Source organism: Abrus precatorius, unplaced genomic scaffold (genome assembly GCF_003935025.1).
Source record: "Abrus precatorius isolate BTA unplaced genomic scaffold, Abrus_2018 Scaffold2, whole genome shotgun sequence".
Lineage (NCBI taxonomy): Eukaryota > Viridiplantae > Streptophyta > Magnoliopsida > Fabales > Fabaceae > Abrus > Abrus precatorius.
Genome location: NW_020874362.1, coordinates 18,634,673 through 18,654,162, shown reverse-complemented (window position 1 = coordinate 18,654,162; position 19,490 = coordinate 18,634,673). Strand labels below are relative to the sequence as shown.

General features: G+C 33.8%; 1 protein-coding gene across 2 annotated transcripts; it reads right to left on the bottom strand.

Moving 5' to 3' along the window:
- Positions 1-643: 643 nt before the first annotated feature.
- Positions 644-17,102, bottom strand: LOC113860153 (NADPH-dependent aldo-keto reductase, chloroplastic-like). 2 transcript variants are annotated; one of them, XM_027492819.1, is made up of 7 exons: positions 16,799-17,102; positions 3,067-3,117; positions 2,869-2,945; positions 2,652-2,739; positions 1,711-1,986; positions 1,304-1,552; positions 644-975 (listed from the first exon to the last, which is right to left on the bottom strand). In XM_027492819.1, the coding sequence occupies exons 1-7, from the start codon at positions 16,916-16,918 to the stop codon at positions 889-891; spliced, it is 948 nt and encodes a 315-aa protein (XP_027348620.1). In that variant the 5' UTR covers positions 16,919-17,102; the 3' UTR covers positions 644-888. The 2 variants fall into 2 exon arrangements, with proteins under 2 accessions (XP_027348620.1, XP_027348619.1); XM_027492818.1 differs by lacking the exon at positions 1,304-1,552 and having other exon boundaries at positions 16,799-17,080.
- Positions 17,103-19,490: the final 2,388 nt, after the last annotated feature.

The window sequence follows — 19,490 nt, the reverse complement described above, 5'->3', positions numbered from 1 at the left end:
TTCGATTAATGTACACTAGTTACTTTCACACTTGTATATAAGTCATTTATGAATGAATCAATTAAAATCATTCTTCAAAGTTTTCTTATTATGTTAGTACTATCTTTTGTTGCTTTTTTCTTATGGTATAAAGTCTATTCAGTTTGATTGTTGAAATGCCCATAAATATCCAGTCTGGTTAAGTTACCTGCAGTTGTTCAATCCTACAAACTTCATACCCTATATATCCAATCCTAGATGTGAGGAATGAGTGTTAAAATGTCCTATATTTGATAAAAATAAAATTATAATACTCCTTATAATGGTTTAAGAATCCTCCTATGAACTAGTTTGAGAGAGAATAAAACCTTAAGTTTCTTAATACCTAGGTTTGCCTAAATTCAACAATTGTCAATTTTTTTAAGACTTTTTTGTAAATATTGTAAGAATTTCATGGATCATCGTCAATTGAAAATAAATTTGAGCATAACCATTGTTAGCTCATAAGTGCACCCAGGAGTTTGCAAATCATACGTTTAAAAGGGGATCTGCATCTAAAAGTAAAGAATGCTGGTAATATAATATTCGGCCCTTCTATTTTTTATTTTTTTGGTTATTAAGTGAACTTTCATGTGATGTCTACAAAACAATCTAGCCCGAGACCGCATTTGAATTCGTCCAGTAAGAGAAAAAGTGCAAACAGAAAAAATGTTGAGTGAGTATTACGGAGTGTCATGATGCGAAGTCTTAAATCAGGCATTTAATAAAATTTGATCAAGCCAACAATCGAGCACTACTCGGTGAAATTAACTAAAGGAGTACACTAATCAGTTTCCCAGAACTTTACATCCAAAGACAGGAAGAGCTATTCCACTTCCATTCGCTTATCAAATTTACAGAGCAGACTGCTCAGATTTCACCATCCCAAAATTCCTCAAGAGATCTGTATACACCATAAGTTTCGTGAACGAACGTGCTACCCCTGATTAATCTTGCCTGCACCAACAACCAGTGTCATAAAACTTGACTATGCTTCTATGAAAGCAAAGAAGACCTATTACACTATTGTCATACTAATAAATTGACATGCATCAAGTCTTAACAAGCTTCTACTCAACGAATTCCAACTCTCCATTTCCAAAATATAGGAAGCAATACGGGTTTGCATGATGAATCAGAAATCAACTCTTGTATATATTTGATTATGTGGTAAAAGAATTTTCTTATTAGTTTGATAATTTAGTACTTCACACGTAGAGAATATTATAAATGTAATTAACAAATTCAGGTTTTAAAATAAAAGACTGGGTAACCATATACTTGCCTGTTGAATCTCAGAAAATTTAGCAATCAAGTCCTCAGGAATACACCAGTCAAAAACATCAAAATTTTCCTTTATCCTAGCTTCATTTGTACTCTTGGGAAGCACACTATGGCCCATTTGCAGTCCCCAGCGAAGAGCTACCTGTGCAGGAGTCTTGCCTAGTTTCTCCGCAATAATATTTAGAACTGGATGTTTAAGAACTTCACTTTTAAGCCAGGTTGTTCCAGGGGAACCCAAAGGTGAATATCCCTAAACAAATGCAATTAAAATATAACAATTGAAAATAAAATAAAATTTAGACACAAATAATGTTTGATCCGACAAACAGGTTGGCTTTATGAAAATAGTCACTATAATGTGTGGACACAAAATATAGATCACTCAAGAGTTGAATTGTGTGAACTTACAGAGAGGTGGACACCTTTGGATTTGCAGAAAGCCCGCAGCTTGTCCTGCTGCCAGGAAGGATGACACTCCACCTGGTTGACAGCAGGAGGAACACGAGCAATTTCCAGTAAATTCCCTAGCTTTTTGGAAGAGAAATTGCTTACACCTATAGCCCGAGCCTTGCCAGCATCATAGAGTGCTTCCATTGCCTTCCATGTCTCAGCTATGTTTGGCTGCACAAGATTTTCAGGCGTAAAGCCAACTGAGCCTTTCTTCATTGGAGCAGGCCAGTGGATCTGAAAAGATAGAATCATCAGTTTACAACTGATTATATGTCATAAAAAGATTAAATACTAATACACCGAACTTTGAAAAATTATACAATAAATCCTAAATGCATTGGAAGGAAAAAAGGGGAATAAAAATAAATAAAATAAAAACCTCAAAAAAGTGCAGCATATGCAGGAAGTGCTAATTTAGAATTCAGATTCTCTGGACTAAAGATAAATATGGTGGATGAGCTTGTGGGCACATGGTTTGACAAGTTTTTCCCTATTATACTGTAAGATTAATTTAGAAAAGAAAAGAGTTATGCCATAGCATTTTTCAAACCATTATGCATTCGGTTATTAATTAAGCAATGGCTATGATAATGATTTTCCTACAGTAGAAGTTTGCACTTTAGTTAGCTTTTTATTTCCAGGATCGGAATTTGATACCAAAAGGATGTTTCCAGGAAATCCATATTTCAAACTACATTTTCACTCCAAATGTAAGATGTTATTAGAGAAGAAAGCATTCATTACACTTTTGTATCTCCAATGTAATAAAAGTTTTCCTTTCCAATAAAAAATTCACTACTGCAAGTGTTTAAAAACAAAAGCATAAAATCATTGATTATGCACAAGTTAACACAAAACAGTTATGGAATATTTGTAGGAGATTGAGTGATATTACATACAAGATACAAATCTACATAATCAAGCTGCAAGTATCTCAACGTCCTGTCCAATGCCAGTGGTACATCTTCTGGAGCATGATCAGTATTCCTACAAATTATCTTAAAACTGAGTACTAGACAGTGCAGACTGTCAGATAAATGACATGAATGTACCAGCATTATTAATTTAGCTTAAAAATGGAAACCAAACTAATTAATCTATAATCTAAAAGCAAACCAGAGTTTAGAGGTAATCCATAAATCCTCACACTTCACAACACCCTCTTCAAACAGCTTCTTCAACACTACACCAATCTACAAATGAAAGAATGAAGTGTTTCCTTTAGATATGACATGACCAATACTACCTTCAATCATTTACCTTAAATAGTTATGCTGTTGAATCAAGACAACATGATACCATATGAACAATTACCTCCTTCTCGTTGCCATATATTTGAGCACAATCAATGTGGCGGTAACCAACCTGTATCAAATTGACCAATCAAGGATATATTGAATAAGAGATTTCAAATTGAGTATGTGTGAAAATTGATATTAATTTAGGTCATAGTTATCAATCTCAAATAGCCGTGTATAACAGCTGACCCCAAAAATGTTATCCTGGAATAGCAGATAGTGAAATGCTTCCTATATATATATAAAGTAAATTTAGGAAACAAACACTAAAATTCATGACATTTTCTAGTTAAGCAAAAGATACAAGTATATAGCAATAAAACTCAAGAAAATAAAAAAGTGTAAGCTTGTAACTCAATGCCTTAAAGTGACAAACATTTAAGACCAAATAAAACTAAAACTGAATAAGGAGAGAATTTAGACAAAATAATAAAAAGGAACAAAATAGCCAGAAACTGAAACCAATAGGCCACCAAAAAAGATAAGAAAAACAAAAGATGAGAGGACAGTTAGAAGAGAACAACTAGCAGAACAATAGCAAAACATAGGAGAAAACAAAGCACTTTGCAGAAAATCCAGAACAATGGCTTGTCAAAAAACACCACCAGCTCACCAAAAAGCCACCAAAGAGCAGTGGGGTAGGTGGCTGTGTAGAAGCTTGCTTGAGAAGGAGAAAACTTGAAGTGTGAGAAAAAGTCCATTTTGCCCTTTAAAAGGGTCCAAAACGATAGCAGGGGCAGTAAAAGAATGCAAGAAAGGAAAAAAAAAGGAAGAGAGAAAAAGGAGAGAGAAAAAAAAGAAACTCTGTTGAGAGTTTTTCCAATATTCTAAAAGCTAAGTTTTGAACCAAATTACACAATATATATAGTTGGAGTTGAGTTCTAACAACCATGACAAAATTCAGTTGCCATCACAGATTCTGTAGCTAACTAATAACTAATCAGTGAGATTAGTTCTATCTTAAAACAGAATGCCAAAATAGTGAAAAACAAATACAAAACTAATACAACTGAAATGCTAAACTACTAAAATAGAGTTGTATAGTCTAATATCCCCTGCAAGCTCAGGAGGGGTTAGCAAAAAGCTTGTTAACAACTCTAAGCTTGGATCTGTAGAGAGTGAAAGTGGAGGGTGAAAGAGCTTTGTTAAGAATGTCAGCCCTTTGATCAACAGCAGACACATGGACCACCTGAACTTGCTTGGAAATTACCTTCTCCCAAACAAAATACAGATCAAGTTCAACATGCTTCGTCGTAGAATGCAAAACAGGATTTTGAGCAAGACTAACAGTATTTTGATTGTCACAATGACAGGAGTGTGAGACTTGAAGTTCTGAGAATAGTGACAGAATCCAAGAGACTTCAGCTGTAACGAGAGCCAAACTACAATATTCTGCCTCTGTACTGGAGCGAACAATAACAGCTTGCTTCTTAGACCACTAGGAAACTAATTCTGAGTAGTGACTGAATCCAAGAGACTTCAGTTGTAGCGAGAGCTAGACTACGATATTCTGCCTCTGTACTGGAGCAACCAATAATAGATTGCTTCTTAGACCACTAGGAAACTAAGTTTGGGCCAAAAATTATAGCAGCATCAGAGGTGGAACATCTGTCATCCGATCAGACACCCCGTCAGCATCATAGTAAGTATGAACAGAAAGTGGAAAGTCAAAAAATTCGGCTGTATGAACAAACCAAACTAAAGAGTGTCTTTAAGATAACGCAAGATATGTGGTTCCTTAGGAGCACCTATGAAAAGGTTCCATTGTAGTCATAATTCAACCATTGATGAAATCCTTTTGCAACAAGCCAAGCCCTATGTTTATTGACTGTCCCATTAGGGTTTTCTTTGACCAGAAAGACCCATTTGCAACCAATGGGAGTTTTGGAAGGAGGCAAATCAACAAGTTCCCAAGTGCCATTCTTGATGAGAGCATCATACTAGCTTGCATTGCTGCACGCCAGGTAAAGCAAGCCAGAGCAGTCTTAACAGATTTGGGTTCAGCATGAGTAAGGAAAATAGTGGGTTGAATCCTAGATTGGATAATGTCAGACTTGGCCCTGGTAGTCATAGGGTGAATTTTATCTTCCCTAACCAATGAGACAGACGGAGTGGGTAGAATGGGATTGGGTGGAGGAGGGGAATCAGAATTTGGACGAGAAGAGCCAATAGTGGTTGACCCAGAATTAGTGGGTGTAAGGGAGGGTGATTTTAAAACAGTAAAAGGGTTGGTAGTAGGGGTGGACCTGGTAGCAAATGATGAGGTTTTAGTTGGGAAAAGACTGGTATAGGGAAAATTGTACTCATTGAAGATAACATCTTTTGAAACATATATACGTCCATCTGCATAAAGACACTTATACCCTTCGTGAGACACAAAGTATTCCAAGAAAATACACTCTTAAGAGCATGGTTGAAATTTGTTAGAGTTGTAGGGTCGCAACATGGGAAAACAAGAACAACCAAACACTTTTAAAAACTTATAATCTGGCAGCTTGTGAAATAACTTTTGAAAAGGAACCTCGCCTTGAATTGCAATGGATGGCAGCCGATTGATCAAGTCACTTGAGACCACTGCATAGTCGCCAAAGGTCATTGGTAAAGAGGCTTGAGACAACATTGCCAGGGACATTTCAATATTTGTGTTCTACTACTCCATATGATGAGTGTGAGGATAAATAAGGTGATGAATGATTCCTAAATCCGCAAGTTGTTTAGTAAAAGGATGAAATTCACCACCCCAATCAAACTGGACGGCTTTGATGGGTAGATTAAACTGTGTATGAACCAAACTCTAAAAGTGTTTGAAAACACCAAGTGTTTTTAACTTGAATTTCAATAGATACAACCAAGTAAAACAAGTATGGGCATAAACAAAAGTAACATAATATATGTATCCACATTCTAAAATACATGGAGTTGGACCCCAATGATCAGTATAAACCAATTTAAAGGATGTAGAATAGACAAAATTAGAGGGAAAGAAGGATGGTATTTTATGGTATTTACCAAGACAATAGTATGAACAAAAATCAAGTTTAGATTTATTAATGGAAGAAACATTATTACACATCTTGAGAACAATTTTAAGCACTTCAAAATTGGGATGACCTAGTCTGGAATGCCAAATAGAGTAGGAATCACTACTAGTAGATGCAACATTTACAACTGAGGAATGTTAAATAGAACTAGAAACAATAGGATTAATAGTGCTATATGTCACTTGTCTGATCAAGAATTGATGGACCGAAAGGTGGAAGGGCTGTGTTGAATTCGCAACAGCAAGTGGAGTTAGGAGTGCTGCAAGAATCACCAAAAGTTTTTAATGAACTTTTTGGGGTACCCCCTGGTCAAGGAATAGCTCATTCCAATAAATTGAAGGAAGCACAGAATCAATAAATGTTAGGCCATATCACTATTCACATCATAAAAATAAAATAAAATTGAGCATCAAGTTCACAAAATGTTGAAGCAAGGTATAATTCCTCATAATTTTAACCCTTTTTCTAGTCCAGTAATTCTTATTAAAAAAAAGGATGCTACATGAAGGATGTGTGTGGACTATAAGGCTCTTAATAAGGTAACAGTGTAGGACAAATTTTTTATTCTAGTTGTTGATGAGTTGATTGATGAATTACATGGGGCAAACTTCTTATCAAAACTACATTTGAAATTTGGGTATCATCAGACAAAGATGAGAGAGGAATATGTGTCCAAGACAACATTTAGAACCCATGAAGGTCACTGAATACCTCGTAATGTCCTTTGGGTTAATGAATGCCCCAGCTACCTTTCAAGCAACAATGAACTAGATGTTCAAGCCATTTTTACGTAGATTCGTGCTTGTATTTTTTATGATATATTTAGTGTATAGCAAGGATTGGAAGATTCACTTACAGCATAAACCAAATACAACAAAACATAACATAAATAAGTCAGACTTCCTAAGAACAGTTCCCCTAAGGCGTAAGTAAATAAACATCAATCATAAGGCAAGTAATCCTCAATGGGATTAGACTCATCAGGTGATGTCGGGGAATCAGAGTTAGAGGAAGTAGCAGCAACAGAATCTCCACTGTTCTCCTCTATCCATCTAGCAGTGCGAGGAGGTGAACGGGTATCAATAGGTTGGACTAAGGTAGATGGGTATGCAGGATGCATATAAGATGGCATGGTAGTGTACCTAATGGAGGATTCCACCACATGGATATCCCTCTCCATTGGCACGGGTGGAGAAGTAGGGGTCATAAAAGGAAATGGCACAGGCACGGGGGCTGGTCTAGCAGTAGGAGTACGAGGGTCAATCGACATAGGAGTTAGGGAAATAAACAGAGCAGGGTAAGGTAATTGAGTGTCACTAGGAGGGACAGAAAAGACAATCTCACTGGGTGTGTCGGCAGTATACTAGGTGATCCACGAACCTCCACTATCCAATTCATGAATCACTCGTGCGAATCCGCGGAAGATACTCTGCTGAGCCGCGGAGTCGAACACCCACATATCCTCCTTCAGAAGGAAGGATCCACACCTTCACCTTGTTCCTGTCCATCTATATAAATAAAAGAAGAACAATACAAGACAACATAAACAGAGGGGTGAGTTCTCCAAATACAAACATCAATCATAGCCATACCCCAAGGAAGGCGGCGTCACAGTCACAATTCAATCTACAATCAACATTCAGCATCATCGAATGTTCAATAATATAATAGGGTGATAATTATAATCATAACCATAACCAATCTCGCAAGTATTCAATCATCCCTAATAGTAATGCACATGATGCATGAATGCAGGTTTCGATCTCACCCATATAGTCACTCATGTGTTCATAGCATGCAAATGATGCATGGGGATCCCATTCCTCTATGACTAGCGACTTGCCCAGCTTTTAGCATAGAGATAGATATAGATAGATTCAAGTTGTATGGTGATCAGAGGACTCCATTTCCTACTCTGCACAATGATAATCATAGATAGAAGTAGAATAATAGCACATCATTAATGTGTAGTGCCATCCGGCACGTTCAAGAATGGACCTCAACAACCCTAGTATTATGGAGTGCACGTCAGGTTTGGCTAAGGTCTTGCAAGCGGGTCACGACCCGGCTACAGGAAGCTCAGCTGCCATGTGCCACTTAGGTCAGATGTTCCTCCTTTCGCCACCCCGAGAAGGTCTACTTTGGACCGAACTTCCAATACCTACAACTGTGCCTCTGTAATGCCATCAAGTCATTTCACAAGATAATATATGATGCATGGAGTAGCAATTTTAGTTTTCTTGTGATAGTTTTCTTATCTCATTTCATTCAGCCACTTGGGGCTATTGCACAGTAATAATAGAAGTCACTATGGACTTAGAATCATAGCAGATAGCATAAAGCTAGAAGTCATCATAGACTTAGCAACATGGATAGATAATCTCCGTGAGTCACATGCCTTAGCATGGATAGATAGATATCATGAGTTTCACAATAAATCTTACTGAGTTCATAATAATTTCAAGATAATATATTTCAGGAACTCAGAGCATAACATAGATTTTTCATCATAATTTCATAATCTCATGATTTTATAATTTCATACTCATGGATAATTTTAGTGCAGCACATAATATATTGGACCTCAGCTTAAGCAAATCATTCAAGGCTTCATAATTCATTTTCTTTTTCTCAATTTACTCTTTCTTTCACATTTCAAGTCCAATCTCTCTTTCAATTTAGCACAATCCCATTCCTCAATCTTTGTAAACTTGCCACTCAAGTACATCCTAACCTTTACATTTATTTCCATCAATTTCTAACACCTTCTAAACCATCAGTCATTCCACTCAAACTCTTGCTCTCTTGATTTCTTCCTCTCGGTTTTTCTCTCCATGAAAGAACAAATCATGAAACTTAATTCCTTTCTAAACCATTAATTTAAACAAGTTAATTCACAATAATCTAAAGATATTACCTCTCGGTTTTTCGCTCTTTATTAGGAAAGATCAATTAAACTTAGGTTCTTTCTATACCACCAACTTAATCAACTTAATTCACAAATATTCAAAGTCCTATCCTCCCGATTTTTCACATTTTTCTTGCATTTTCACTTGCTAATTTTTCGTTCTCAATGCTCAACCACTCACAAAACAATTAGATCATAGCACTTCTAATAATCCCAATCATATTCATGGTCCATGTCCATCAAATAGCCCTCAAAGGCTCTAGATTATCAACATTGCAATATTATATAATCATTTTCGCTGCACATTGTTGTAATTCATCAATTCTTTCATAAAGGTATGCAAATGATGCATGTCATGCTCTCAAGTAGTAATTCCATGGCATAATTCATAATGGATAGTAAGCAATCCAAATTTTCAGCCAAGCATCACTTCAAACATACCTCAAAGTTTTCCAAACACAAATATCAAAGATGAATAGTACATCTCTCACATCTATCACATTTTTCCAGCAATTTACCCAAGTAAATTTCATAAATTTCAAACACCACAACATGGTAAAATCAAGACATACACTCACTTTCATCCAAGGTCAATCACATAGGTTTACAAGAAACAAATAACCTTTCACATAAGCAAGGTCCATCACGGTTCAATCAAATCTAGCCAAGTAAATGCACTTTTCAATTTCATTTTTTTGTTTCCTTACACAAACCAAGGCATACAAGATGTATTTCAAACTTTTATAGCATTTTATGTGTTCAAAACATAGGCTGTCCACTAGAATTAACCTTTCCTTTTGTGCAATTTCTTTTTAAAGTTCACACTAACCTTTTCCAAATATTTTCAAAACCTCAAAGTACAAAATTTCAAGTCTTCCTCTTAAAACTCAAAACTGTCCAGCAACATAGTTTAATTATTTACCAAGGTTCAAAGCATGCAAGATATTTTCCAATTTTTACAACACTTTAAATGCCAAAACCGAGACCATCCAAGCACTTTTCCCTTTTTCTTTTTATGAAATTAATTCCAATAAATCATCCTTTCCAAATATTCCAAGGTTTCAAAATATGTAAATTTCAACCTTTTTCCTCATAATAATCAAACCTGTCCAGCCTTTAAAAACTCATTTTTTTGTCAAGTTCAAAATAAGTAAAATAGGGAAAAATCAACATGCAAACACAAGGTTTCATCATCCAAGTACAAAACTTTTATTTTCAAAAGATGTTCATAATTATAAGGACAAAACCGAGACAACACAAGGCCAATTTAGCATTCAAACTCTTAGAATCATGGAAGAAACTCTTTTTATAAAATCAAGCTTGGTAACAAGATGTCCAAGACATACAAGTTCACGGTTCTAAGGTCTCAAATGGTAAATTATCATTTATTCAAGAGGTTTAGCAAGGCAACCTCAAAACCGAGACATGCACAAGGAATTTCCAACACATTTCAAGCTCAAAATTTTGTACAAAGGAAGAATACAACATGCAAGTTCACGATTATGGCCCCAAGAGTGGATCATTGAAAAATCAAGAAATTCAACCATGCAAGGGCAAAACCGAGACATGTACAACGAAGAAATTAACATGCAAGTGATAAAATTTCAAGTTTTGAAAGAAATCAACACATCCAAGCATAAAACCAAGAATATAGAAGTGATGGAAATGAAGAGCAAGATGTAAACTCAACATGCAAGGAGTTCAATCATTTTATCCAATACCATGGAAGATAAAAATGAAAACTTTCTAAGGATTCTTCACAAATTTAACCAAGGGAAAGCAAAATAAAAGTGAAAAGTGAGAACTCCCCTTTGCCTTTGAGTTTTTGGGCGTGAAATGAAGTAAGGAGGGTTGGAAATGGTAGATCTCCAAGGATTGTTTGCTAGACCGAGAAAACAGCAACCAATATCTTCAAGTTCCTCCTCCAAGGTGGGTTCTTTCAACATCAAATTTAGAGGTAAGGTGGAGGAAAGTGTTGGTGATGTAAAGGAGGTGTGTTTGTGAGATTTGGATGAGAGTGTGATGGGATTTTGGGGGCTGGAACCTCTCAGTTCCTTTGAGAGAGCTTGAGAGAGTTTGAGACTTTGAGAGAATGGAGAATGAAGGAGAACAAGTGAGAGAGAATGAGAAGAGAGGTCTCGGTTTTTTGAGTGGCAAAATGAGCAAATGGAATAAAATGAACAATTTATATGAAGGCCAAGGTCTTAATGGTCCAAGGTAATTAGGAACTCATGGTTAGCTTATTGGATAAGCCTTGGAAGTCCCAAAATTTGCTCACGGTCCAAAAGGAGTAGGATTGAAGTGAAATTGGTGAGAAATTGGATAAGGAGGGTGTCACGGTTTTTAGTGTAGGAATAGTAAATTTTAGGGAAACTTGCAAGCAAAGTTAGTACATTTTGGCAAGCAAAATGCATGGAATAATTTAGGGCTGCATGCACACGGTTTTGGTGGGGTAATTTCCAAAAATCGGCACAAAACTCCAAGGTTAAGATTTTGGGCAGCAAATGCATGTATCTAATTATTTTGATACTAGCAAGTCAGAGTTAGCAAGTAATTACGATTCAAGAGCTATTAGCTAATTTATGAAAATCGGGACGTTACAATGGGTACCCGTTATACGGGTACGGGTATAAATGTGGGTAAAAACCCGCAAATTTTAATAGAGATGGATGCGGGTATGGGTATTTAAATACCCATCTCGCCCCATACCCGCATATATATATATGCTTGAACTTTATTCTACAATTATGCATTCAATTTTTGTATTATTATATTACTTATGTGAAGTTATATAAGATTAATATAAAAATATATTTATTAATAAAGTAAACCAAAAAATTTATTTTGGTTTATATTTTTAATAGAAAAATTTATTTACTATTTTATATCATTTAATTAGGCTAATACAATTTAATTATTACATAGTCAATATAAGATTGACTTTTTTTAAAATATTATTTATATATGACACACATAAAATATTTTTGTTAATAAAATCATATTGATGTTTAACTCATAAAATAAATGATAAATAATAAATATATTGTAAATATTTTATAAATTTTATAATCACCTACTATTACCATAAACTTATTATTTATTAATAATATTTAAATTTTATTTTTTATATTTTAATTTAAAATAATAATTTTCTATGGAACATATGTATTACAAGTACAACTATAATCTATTGAATCTAAATAATATTATTCTTACTATTTATTCACGTTTAAAGTTTTTGAAAAGATATAAATATAAAAAATTATTGTTAATTTTTATTTGTTAATTTTTTTAGATAAAAAATATTTTTTTAATATACACGTATATTTTTTTATTATAAAATTTTATTGTAACTATTTATCTTTTATTCAAATTCTTTCTTTTAAAATTTATATACATGATAAATATTTAATTCATTAAAATAATTTTTCAAAAATTTGTATTTTTGATAAAATACTTTCATATAGTATATGAGTTAAAAATATTAGTATTAATATATATATATTATTTTAATTAAATCTATTATTTTTCTTACAATTTCAAAATCAAAAGTTAAAAAAAATATTTTATTTATCCACTATCTATTGTTAGTATTGAACTTCTCTACTCTAACTCTATTCTCATTCTCAATGTCTGTTTCACTAAAACCTAACAATTATGAAACGTTATTCATTAGAGTTAGTTATCAATGTCGTCACAAGAGGTCACCAAGTGATCCCACACGAAGGGACAACCATTGTACAGATCTATTTCGTTATCGCTCTGACATTACCAATCGATCAAATCTCACACAAGATAGGGTTATCACTGACAAATAACTTGTGTGTTTAGTTTCGCTTATCGTTTCTAAGAATTTTAGTTTAGAAAATTATTATATTAATATACATTTAACATTTATGATCTTTGAATATTTGTTTTTTATCTATGTTTATACCTTATTTGGCAACTACATATTGAATTTTTGTATTATTATACTACTTATGTGAAGTTATATAAACATATTCTTCTTTATAAATATTTTTTTCTCAAATAAGCGCGTGTAATGAGTACAAAATGGGTATGCGAGTACCCAAAGGGTACGGGTACGAGGATTAATGTTCATACCCTCGCGAGTATGGGGCCGAGTACGGGTATTTTTTTAAAACACGAGTATGGAGATGGGTACTATAGTACTCTACTTATACCCTACCCATTGTCATCCCTAAGAGGCTGTGGCAAGAGATTTTAAAGATAGAGATGATGAGTCCTGAAGCAGTTGAAATTTAATCTCAATAAAACACAAGAACAAATGAAACGTTATGCAGACAAATGCTAGAGAGATGTAACTTTTGCTAGGGGTGATTGGGTTTTCCTTAAACTACGTCCACATAAGCAGTCTTCTGTGTCCCAACGGATTTATTCAAAACTGTCCCCACGATATTTTGGCCCTTTTCAGATCTTGAAAAAAATTGGAGTAGTGACATACAAGCTTTGGTTACCTCCCACCTCTAGAGTTCATCCAGTATTCCATGTATTACTGCTCAAAAAGGCAGTTGGACAGTGCTAAAGACAAGTTTCCTGAAGGCTTGAAAGTTTACAAGCGGCAAAACTATAGGAGAGGAATTAGGAAATAAGTTGTTATGTTCTGTTTTGAGTAGTTTAGGATTTCCTTTTGTTATTGTTTTCTGTTACCTTTTGTTATTTTCTGTTACAGTAGCTAGGAGCATGATTTTAAGAAACATAACAGCTCAAATAAGGGGATTACAAAGGGAAATGGGCATCGGAAAAATTATTTCAGACTTAGGGTGTTGAGCCACTTGAGAGCTCACTTTCCATTGCTGTAATTTCTGCTCAACTGAGCCAATTCAATACATAATTTAAATTTTAGAATCCTTACCTTATCAGACAGTATTCAGCTACTCCTGATCTGCCAAAGGATGTGGCAGTAGATGGTGTGACAGAAGTCACAAAACCAGAGAAGGTTAGGGCAGTACAAGACAAACTGGAGGAGGGTAACCTATTTAGGGAGTATCTAATTCAATGGAAGGGACTTACAGCTGAAGACTTTACTTGGGAGGAAGAATTTTTTATGAATACTCAATTTCCTCATTTCAGCCTTGAGGACAAGGCTACTGTTTCAGCATGAGGTATTGGTGGGGCTGTTGGCCCAAGTGACAAATTAAGAGAAGGGGATTAGTTATTGGATCCTGCTGAGAAGCCCAAAGTGTGGAGAGTGTATGTGAGAAAGAAAAAGAGTAATGGGACAAAAAAGAAATTTAATGCATGAGTTAGTTAGAAGGGACAGAATAAGAATAAGAGGAGAGGTTTGTGGAAAAAAAGGGAAAAAGTAAGTTGGTACATTCTGTTAGAAGGGGGCAGAATTCCAGTATCAATGGGAATTTCTGTAGGACCCATAAGCTCTAGTTATGTATACTCACCTTTTTCTTGTTTGTATTCAATAATACTTGCATTTCAGTTTCCATCAGGACATGACATTTGTGATGCCAAAAACACTCCACGACAGCACAATATTGTGCACTAGCGGCCAATTACTGCTCCGCTTCACACCTACACAATAGTGTTGCTATGATTTAGGTGAAGTAGTTTATGTATGTCTTAAAATTGAATTAGCCCTACCTCAACCCCCAAAGGTAGCTTTACTTTGGTCATATTTGTGAATTTCAATACATTCACCTCACACTCATGATTAAACAACTAGAGCGTAGAGATTGTAAGACTTTTTTCTATATATTACGATGGGAAAGTCACAAGACTAGGTATTTTGCACTAGGAAATCCAAGTAGATTGCACCACAAGGCCAAGTTAGCTGCATTCAGAAATTCATGGGGTCATGTTGATTTTTGGATAGTTGAGGGTGGCTCAATATTAGATCTATGATAAGTTTTGATACCATCTTAAAATTGGATAGCTTGCTTATGAGATGAGGATTGTTTAAGCTTTTACAAGCTCTATTTTGATCATATTTATAGTTTGATAAGGGATGTCAACAATATACATGTACAAAAAGGGATACCGAAACTAGTTGGTTGTTACAATAGCGAACCATAGAATAACAACTTTTTTAAATATATAAATAAAGAATTTATTAAGATAGCAAAGAAAGGTCAGAGGATAAGAAATCCTCAAGTACTTAAGAAATCATAACCAAAAAACCAATAGGGAAAAAATAGAAAATTAAGCCCAAGAAACAACCATCACGGCATGCCAATATTTTCATAGATCTTGTAACTGATTATGTTGCAGGTTTTGATGATGCCAAATTTGATATTAGTGGTTGCAATAAGTTTGACGTAAAACTGCTTGAAGAGGAATGAGTTTAATGGTTATATGGATAGATCTTTAGGGCTTAGGTTCTTTGTTTAAAAGTTTTATTTTGATGAGTTTAATTACCACTCCCTTAATTAAGATTCAAATTTGCTTCTAAAAGAAGGTTAAACAAATTTCTAACAAAAGGGAAAATAGTCAAGTATTGATAACAAGATTTTTCACACTGGTGGTAATCAATTACAATAGTCTTGTAATCAATTACAATATTTCTTTTGGCATAATTTAGATCGACTAACAGTTAGCATGACTCACTCAACATCAACCTGGTAATCGACCACAGAGTTCTAATTTTTTTTTTTTAGAAGTGTTTTAAGATAGTGTAATCAATTACTTGATCTTGTAATCGATTAGAATGCAGTTAAATGTACAAAACAACTAGTTTTTTGATAATTCATATCTTTTAGGATAAAATTTCCCAACGGCTTACATGTTATTATGGCTTATAAATACCCATTGAATGATAGATTTTAACATAAGAAAAACTTAGTATAGTGCTTCAATTTGTAACATCTACTCTAAACAGAGAGTGATTTTCTTGTTCTTCTTTCATACTAAGAACTTGTAAAAGGGTAAGGCATCCCTTTTGTTCTAAAGTAAGGATTCTCAAAAGTGTGATTGATCAAAGAATTGTAAAAAGTATCCAAACACATAGAAGAATTGGCGAATAGTGAAAAATCCTGAGTAGGAACTGGACATAGGCCACAAGGGGTGACCAACCAGGATAAATCTATGTTTGCATTTCTCTTCCCTTGACTCTTTATATTGTTGCGAGTTTGATTCTTATGTGTGTAAATGTATCTTCTTCAATAACTTGCATCAAATTATTCATATTTACACTCACTTAGGCATTTCTTTAATCTCATACACCAACAAAGAATTAATAAAAAGGATTTTTGCAAACAGAAAGTGATTTTTTTAGAACGCAGTTCACCCCCCTTGAGTTCCTGAGGCCACTTGGTAAAAAACTGCTCTATTCCAAGTGAACTCAGAAGCGCTTAATTCCCACAAGATACACCAAAACCAACCACGAACTGAGAACAAAGCAAAGCTATTTTATATCTCGGATACTGCCAAATCCTTTTAAATTAACTTTTAACACGCAGGAAGTCAGGAACTACTAAAGATCGTAGAGGCAAACCCAATGTTCACCAAAAATACCAATCAAGTTAGTACTTAGTACAGAAAAGAGAAACTGCTGAGCAATGCAAGATTATCAGTTAGAGATATTCAGATTTGAAGTAAATCACTGGTTTAATCCTATTAAGAACAGTAGTCCAAACAAGGATTTGCCATGCGGGGACAAATGATATAAAGAAGTCAAAACAATCATAATCGAGGTCAATTGGCTCATAACGGTCACAACATTACCGCAACCTCAATTTAAATATTTGATATGATGAAATATATAAGCTAAAAAAGATTGCCAAAAGAAAGCAAAAATAGAAAGCATAAAATAAAGATAAAACGGAAACCTTGATGGCAGCAGCAACAGCTTCCCCGACGAGGCCAGGATTGGACTGCCAAGTTCCCAAGCCGAGGGAAGGGATTTTTGCTCCAGTGTTGAGCTCGAAGAATCGAATCTCGTTTGACATTTTTCTCGCAATCCAAACAGATTATAAAACCCTAACGAGAAAATGCTTATTCGACTTCGCTTTTAGTATTGAAACTGGGATTACAAAAGTGAAGTGCGAATGAGAATGGAAGAGAGAGAGAGAGGATCTACAGTATCCTTCCATGGGCGGGACACTTTTCTGTGTTTGCTTCTGTTCTGAACTTCTGACATTCTGCCACATTTCGGTGCTGAAATTCTAAAATAAAAATAATCAGCTAAGATAACGGATTTATTTTAATAAAAAAAATTATATTTTTATATTAAATTTAAATATGTTATTAATTACTATAAATATAAACTATTTTATGATAAATCTTTAAAAATATTTTTATTAAAAAGTAATTTTTATAAAATTAAAAATTAAAAATTTAATTTTTATTATTAATTCCTTTTATTAAATATTAAATTATCAAATAAAAAGTCAGTTTAACAGTATCATAACATATTATTTAATTTATAATATTTTATTATTTAAAATAAATATTTTAAAAAAATATATAATATATTTTATATATTTATAAAATAAATCTTTTTCTTCTCCAATTTTCTTCCTTTTCAACCACGAAAGCCTCATTTTCTCTACTTCTAGCCCGACCTTCATCTCCACTCCCTCCTCCTCAACCCCTCTGTCCTCATGTCAACCTCTCCGAAGTCACTCCCCTACCTCTCCCTCTCTCACTCCCTCCTCATCTCTCCACTTCTAAACCTACCCCCAACCTTCACCTGTTCACCATTTTGTGGAAGAGAACACGGTGGTTGTTCTTCTTGATTTGGCTTCTTTTGAAAGGACTTTGGCTCAAGAAAACATGATTGGGTGTTTGAAAAATTTGATTACGATGTTGGATGGAAAAGACGAGTAAAGAGATGTAGGAGTGTGGGTGCGTTGTTCCTTTGATTAAGACGTTGGATAAGAAAGGCATGGAAGAGAAAGAAGCTTTTGCAATGGCATTGTCGGTACTGTCGATGCACGCAGGGAATCGATGGGATTGTCAATCTAGACATGCAATGTCCAAAGATAAACATATTGCATTCGATCTTAGAATTGATTCTGAAATAGCTTGTATAGAATTTTTGTATGTGCAGTTTCCTTAGCAACCCCAATGGAACTAAAGAGAGGGTTTGGATGAGGAAGATGAGTTGGTGAATTTGCCTAATTTCCCCTTAACAAATAATAAATGATTTCAAACACACTCGCGTATTCCCACGTTTGGGGTTTCATTTCCGCTACTCTCTCTTCATAGTTAACGCTGCGATTTTATGTTATACAGCCCCTTACATTTACGCTCAAATGTTTTGTCCCATGATTGTTCAACTAAATCCTTGTGTGCTTGTTGTTGGAAAGACAAAGGATATTATTGCTTGCTGCTGATCTGTTTGAAAAGCATAATGATGAGCTTGCTGCACTCGAGACTTGGGATAATGGCAAGCCATATGAACAATCTGCTCAAATTGATATTCCAATGTTGGTTCATCTATTTCGATACTATGCTGGTATGTGGTGAAAGTGGAGGTCGGGGGAGGTGAGGCTGAGGAAAAGGGATGATGGAGGAAGAAGACGACTTTATTTATAAATATGTAAAATTATTTAATGACTGTTTTGTAAATATTTATTTTAAATAATAAAATATTATAAAATAAATAATATGGCATAATATGTGACAGTATTAAATTTATTTTAGGGATGACAATGAATAAAGTAGTGTTTTAAAAAAAATACTTATACCTAGTTTTATATTTGTATGAGTAGTAATTTTAATTCCTATACTCATACTCGTTTCTATTGCTCGCATATGTCTAAGAAAAATATTTGTAAAAGAAATATGCTTATATAATTTTATATAAATAGCATAATAATACAAAAATTTGATATTATCTTTTGAATAAAGTTTAAGCATAGATAGAAAACAAATATTTAAATATCAAGTGTTAAATATATCTTAATACATCAATTTTTAAAAGCAAAATTTTATACATAATCTTTAAGATGTCTAAAACAAACAACTCATAAAATTGAGAATTATGTATTGTTACTCTAAAAAATCTAAAGAAAAAAGACATTAGTTAATTATTTATTATAAAGTCAAAATAATAGATATAGTTAAATTATTTTACCTCTTTATTAAAATCAGACTCTCCAAATAAATGTTTATCTTTTAGATTTATATATTGCTTTAGTCCAGCAATAATAATAGAAGCTAAGACATACAAGTATATAACAAGAATTAAGTTTTATATCAACCATATAATAATTATTTTGATGTTCAAACAAAACATTTGATTCAAAATCATTTTAAGTCATCTTATAAAATATGTCATCTATGAAAATTCTTATTTTAGATGCATGGTCAACAAAATCATTTTTCTAATAAGCATGAATTGGTAATAAGATATTTTGACTTTATTTTTAATTAACATAGTATTAATTTTTTAAAAATATTTACTATAAATATATTTTAACTTTTGTTAAAACTAATGAGTAAACTCTCAAATTAGTCTTTAAAATAGTAATGATTATGCATATTATTACTTATCTTTTTAAAATTGCTTTGTTA

Excerpts from the sequence above, each read along its gene's own strand:
- LOC113860153 (XM_027492819.1), bottom strand. The coding sequence starts at position 16,918 with ATGTCAAACGAGATTCGATTCTTCGAGCTCAACACTGGAGCAAAAATC. Across the intron at positions 3,118-16,798 it reads CTGTTGCTGCTGCCATCAAG|GTTGGTTACCGCCACATTGA; the intron begins GTTTCCGTTTTA and ends AATTTGATACAG. Across the intron at positions 1,987-2,651 it reads ATTATGTAGATTTGTATCTT|ATCCACTGGCCTGCTCCAAT; the intron begins GTATGTAATATC and ends CTATCTTTTCAG.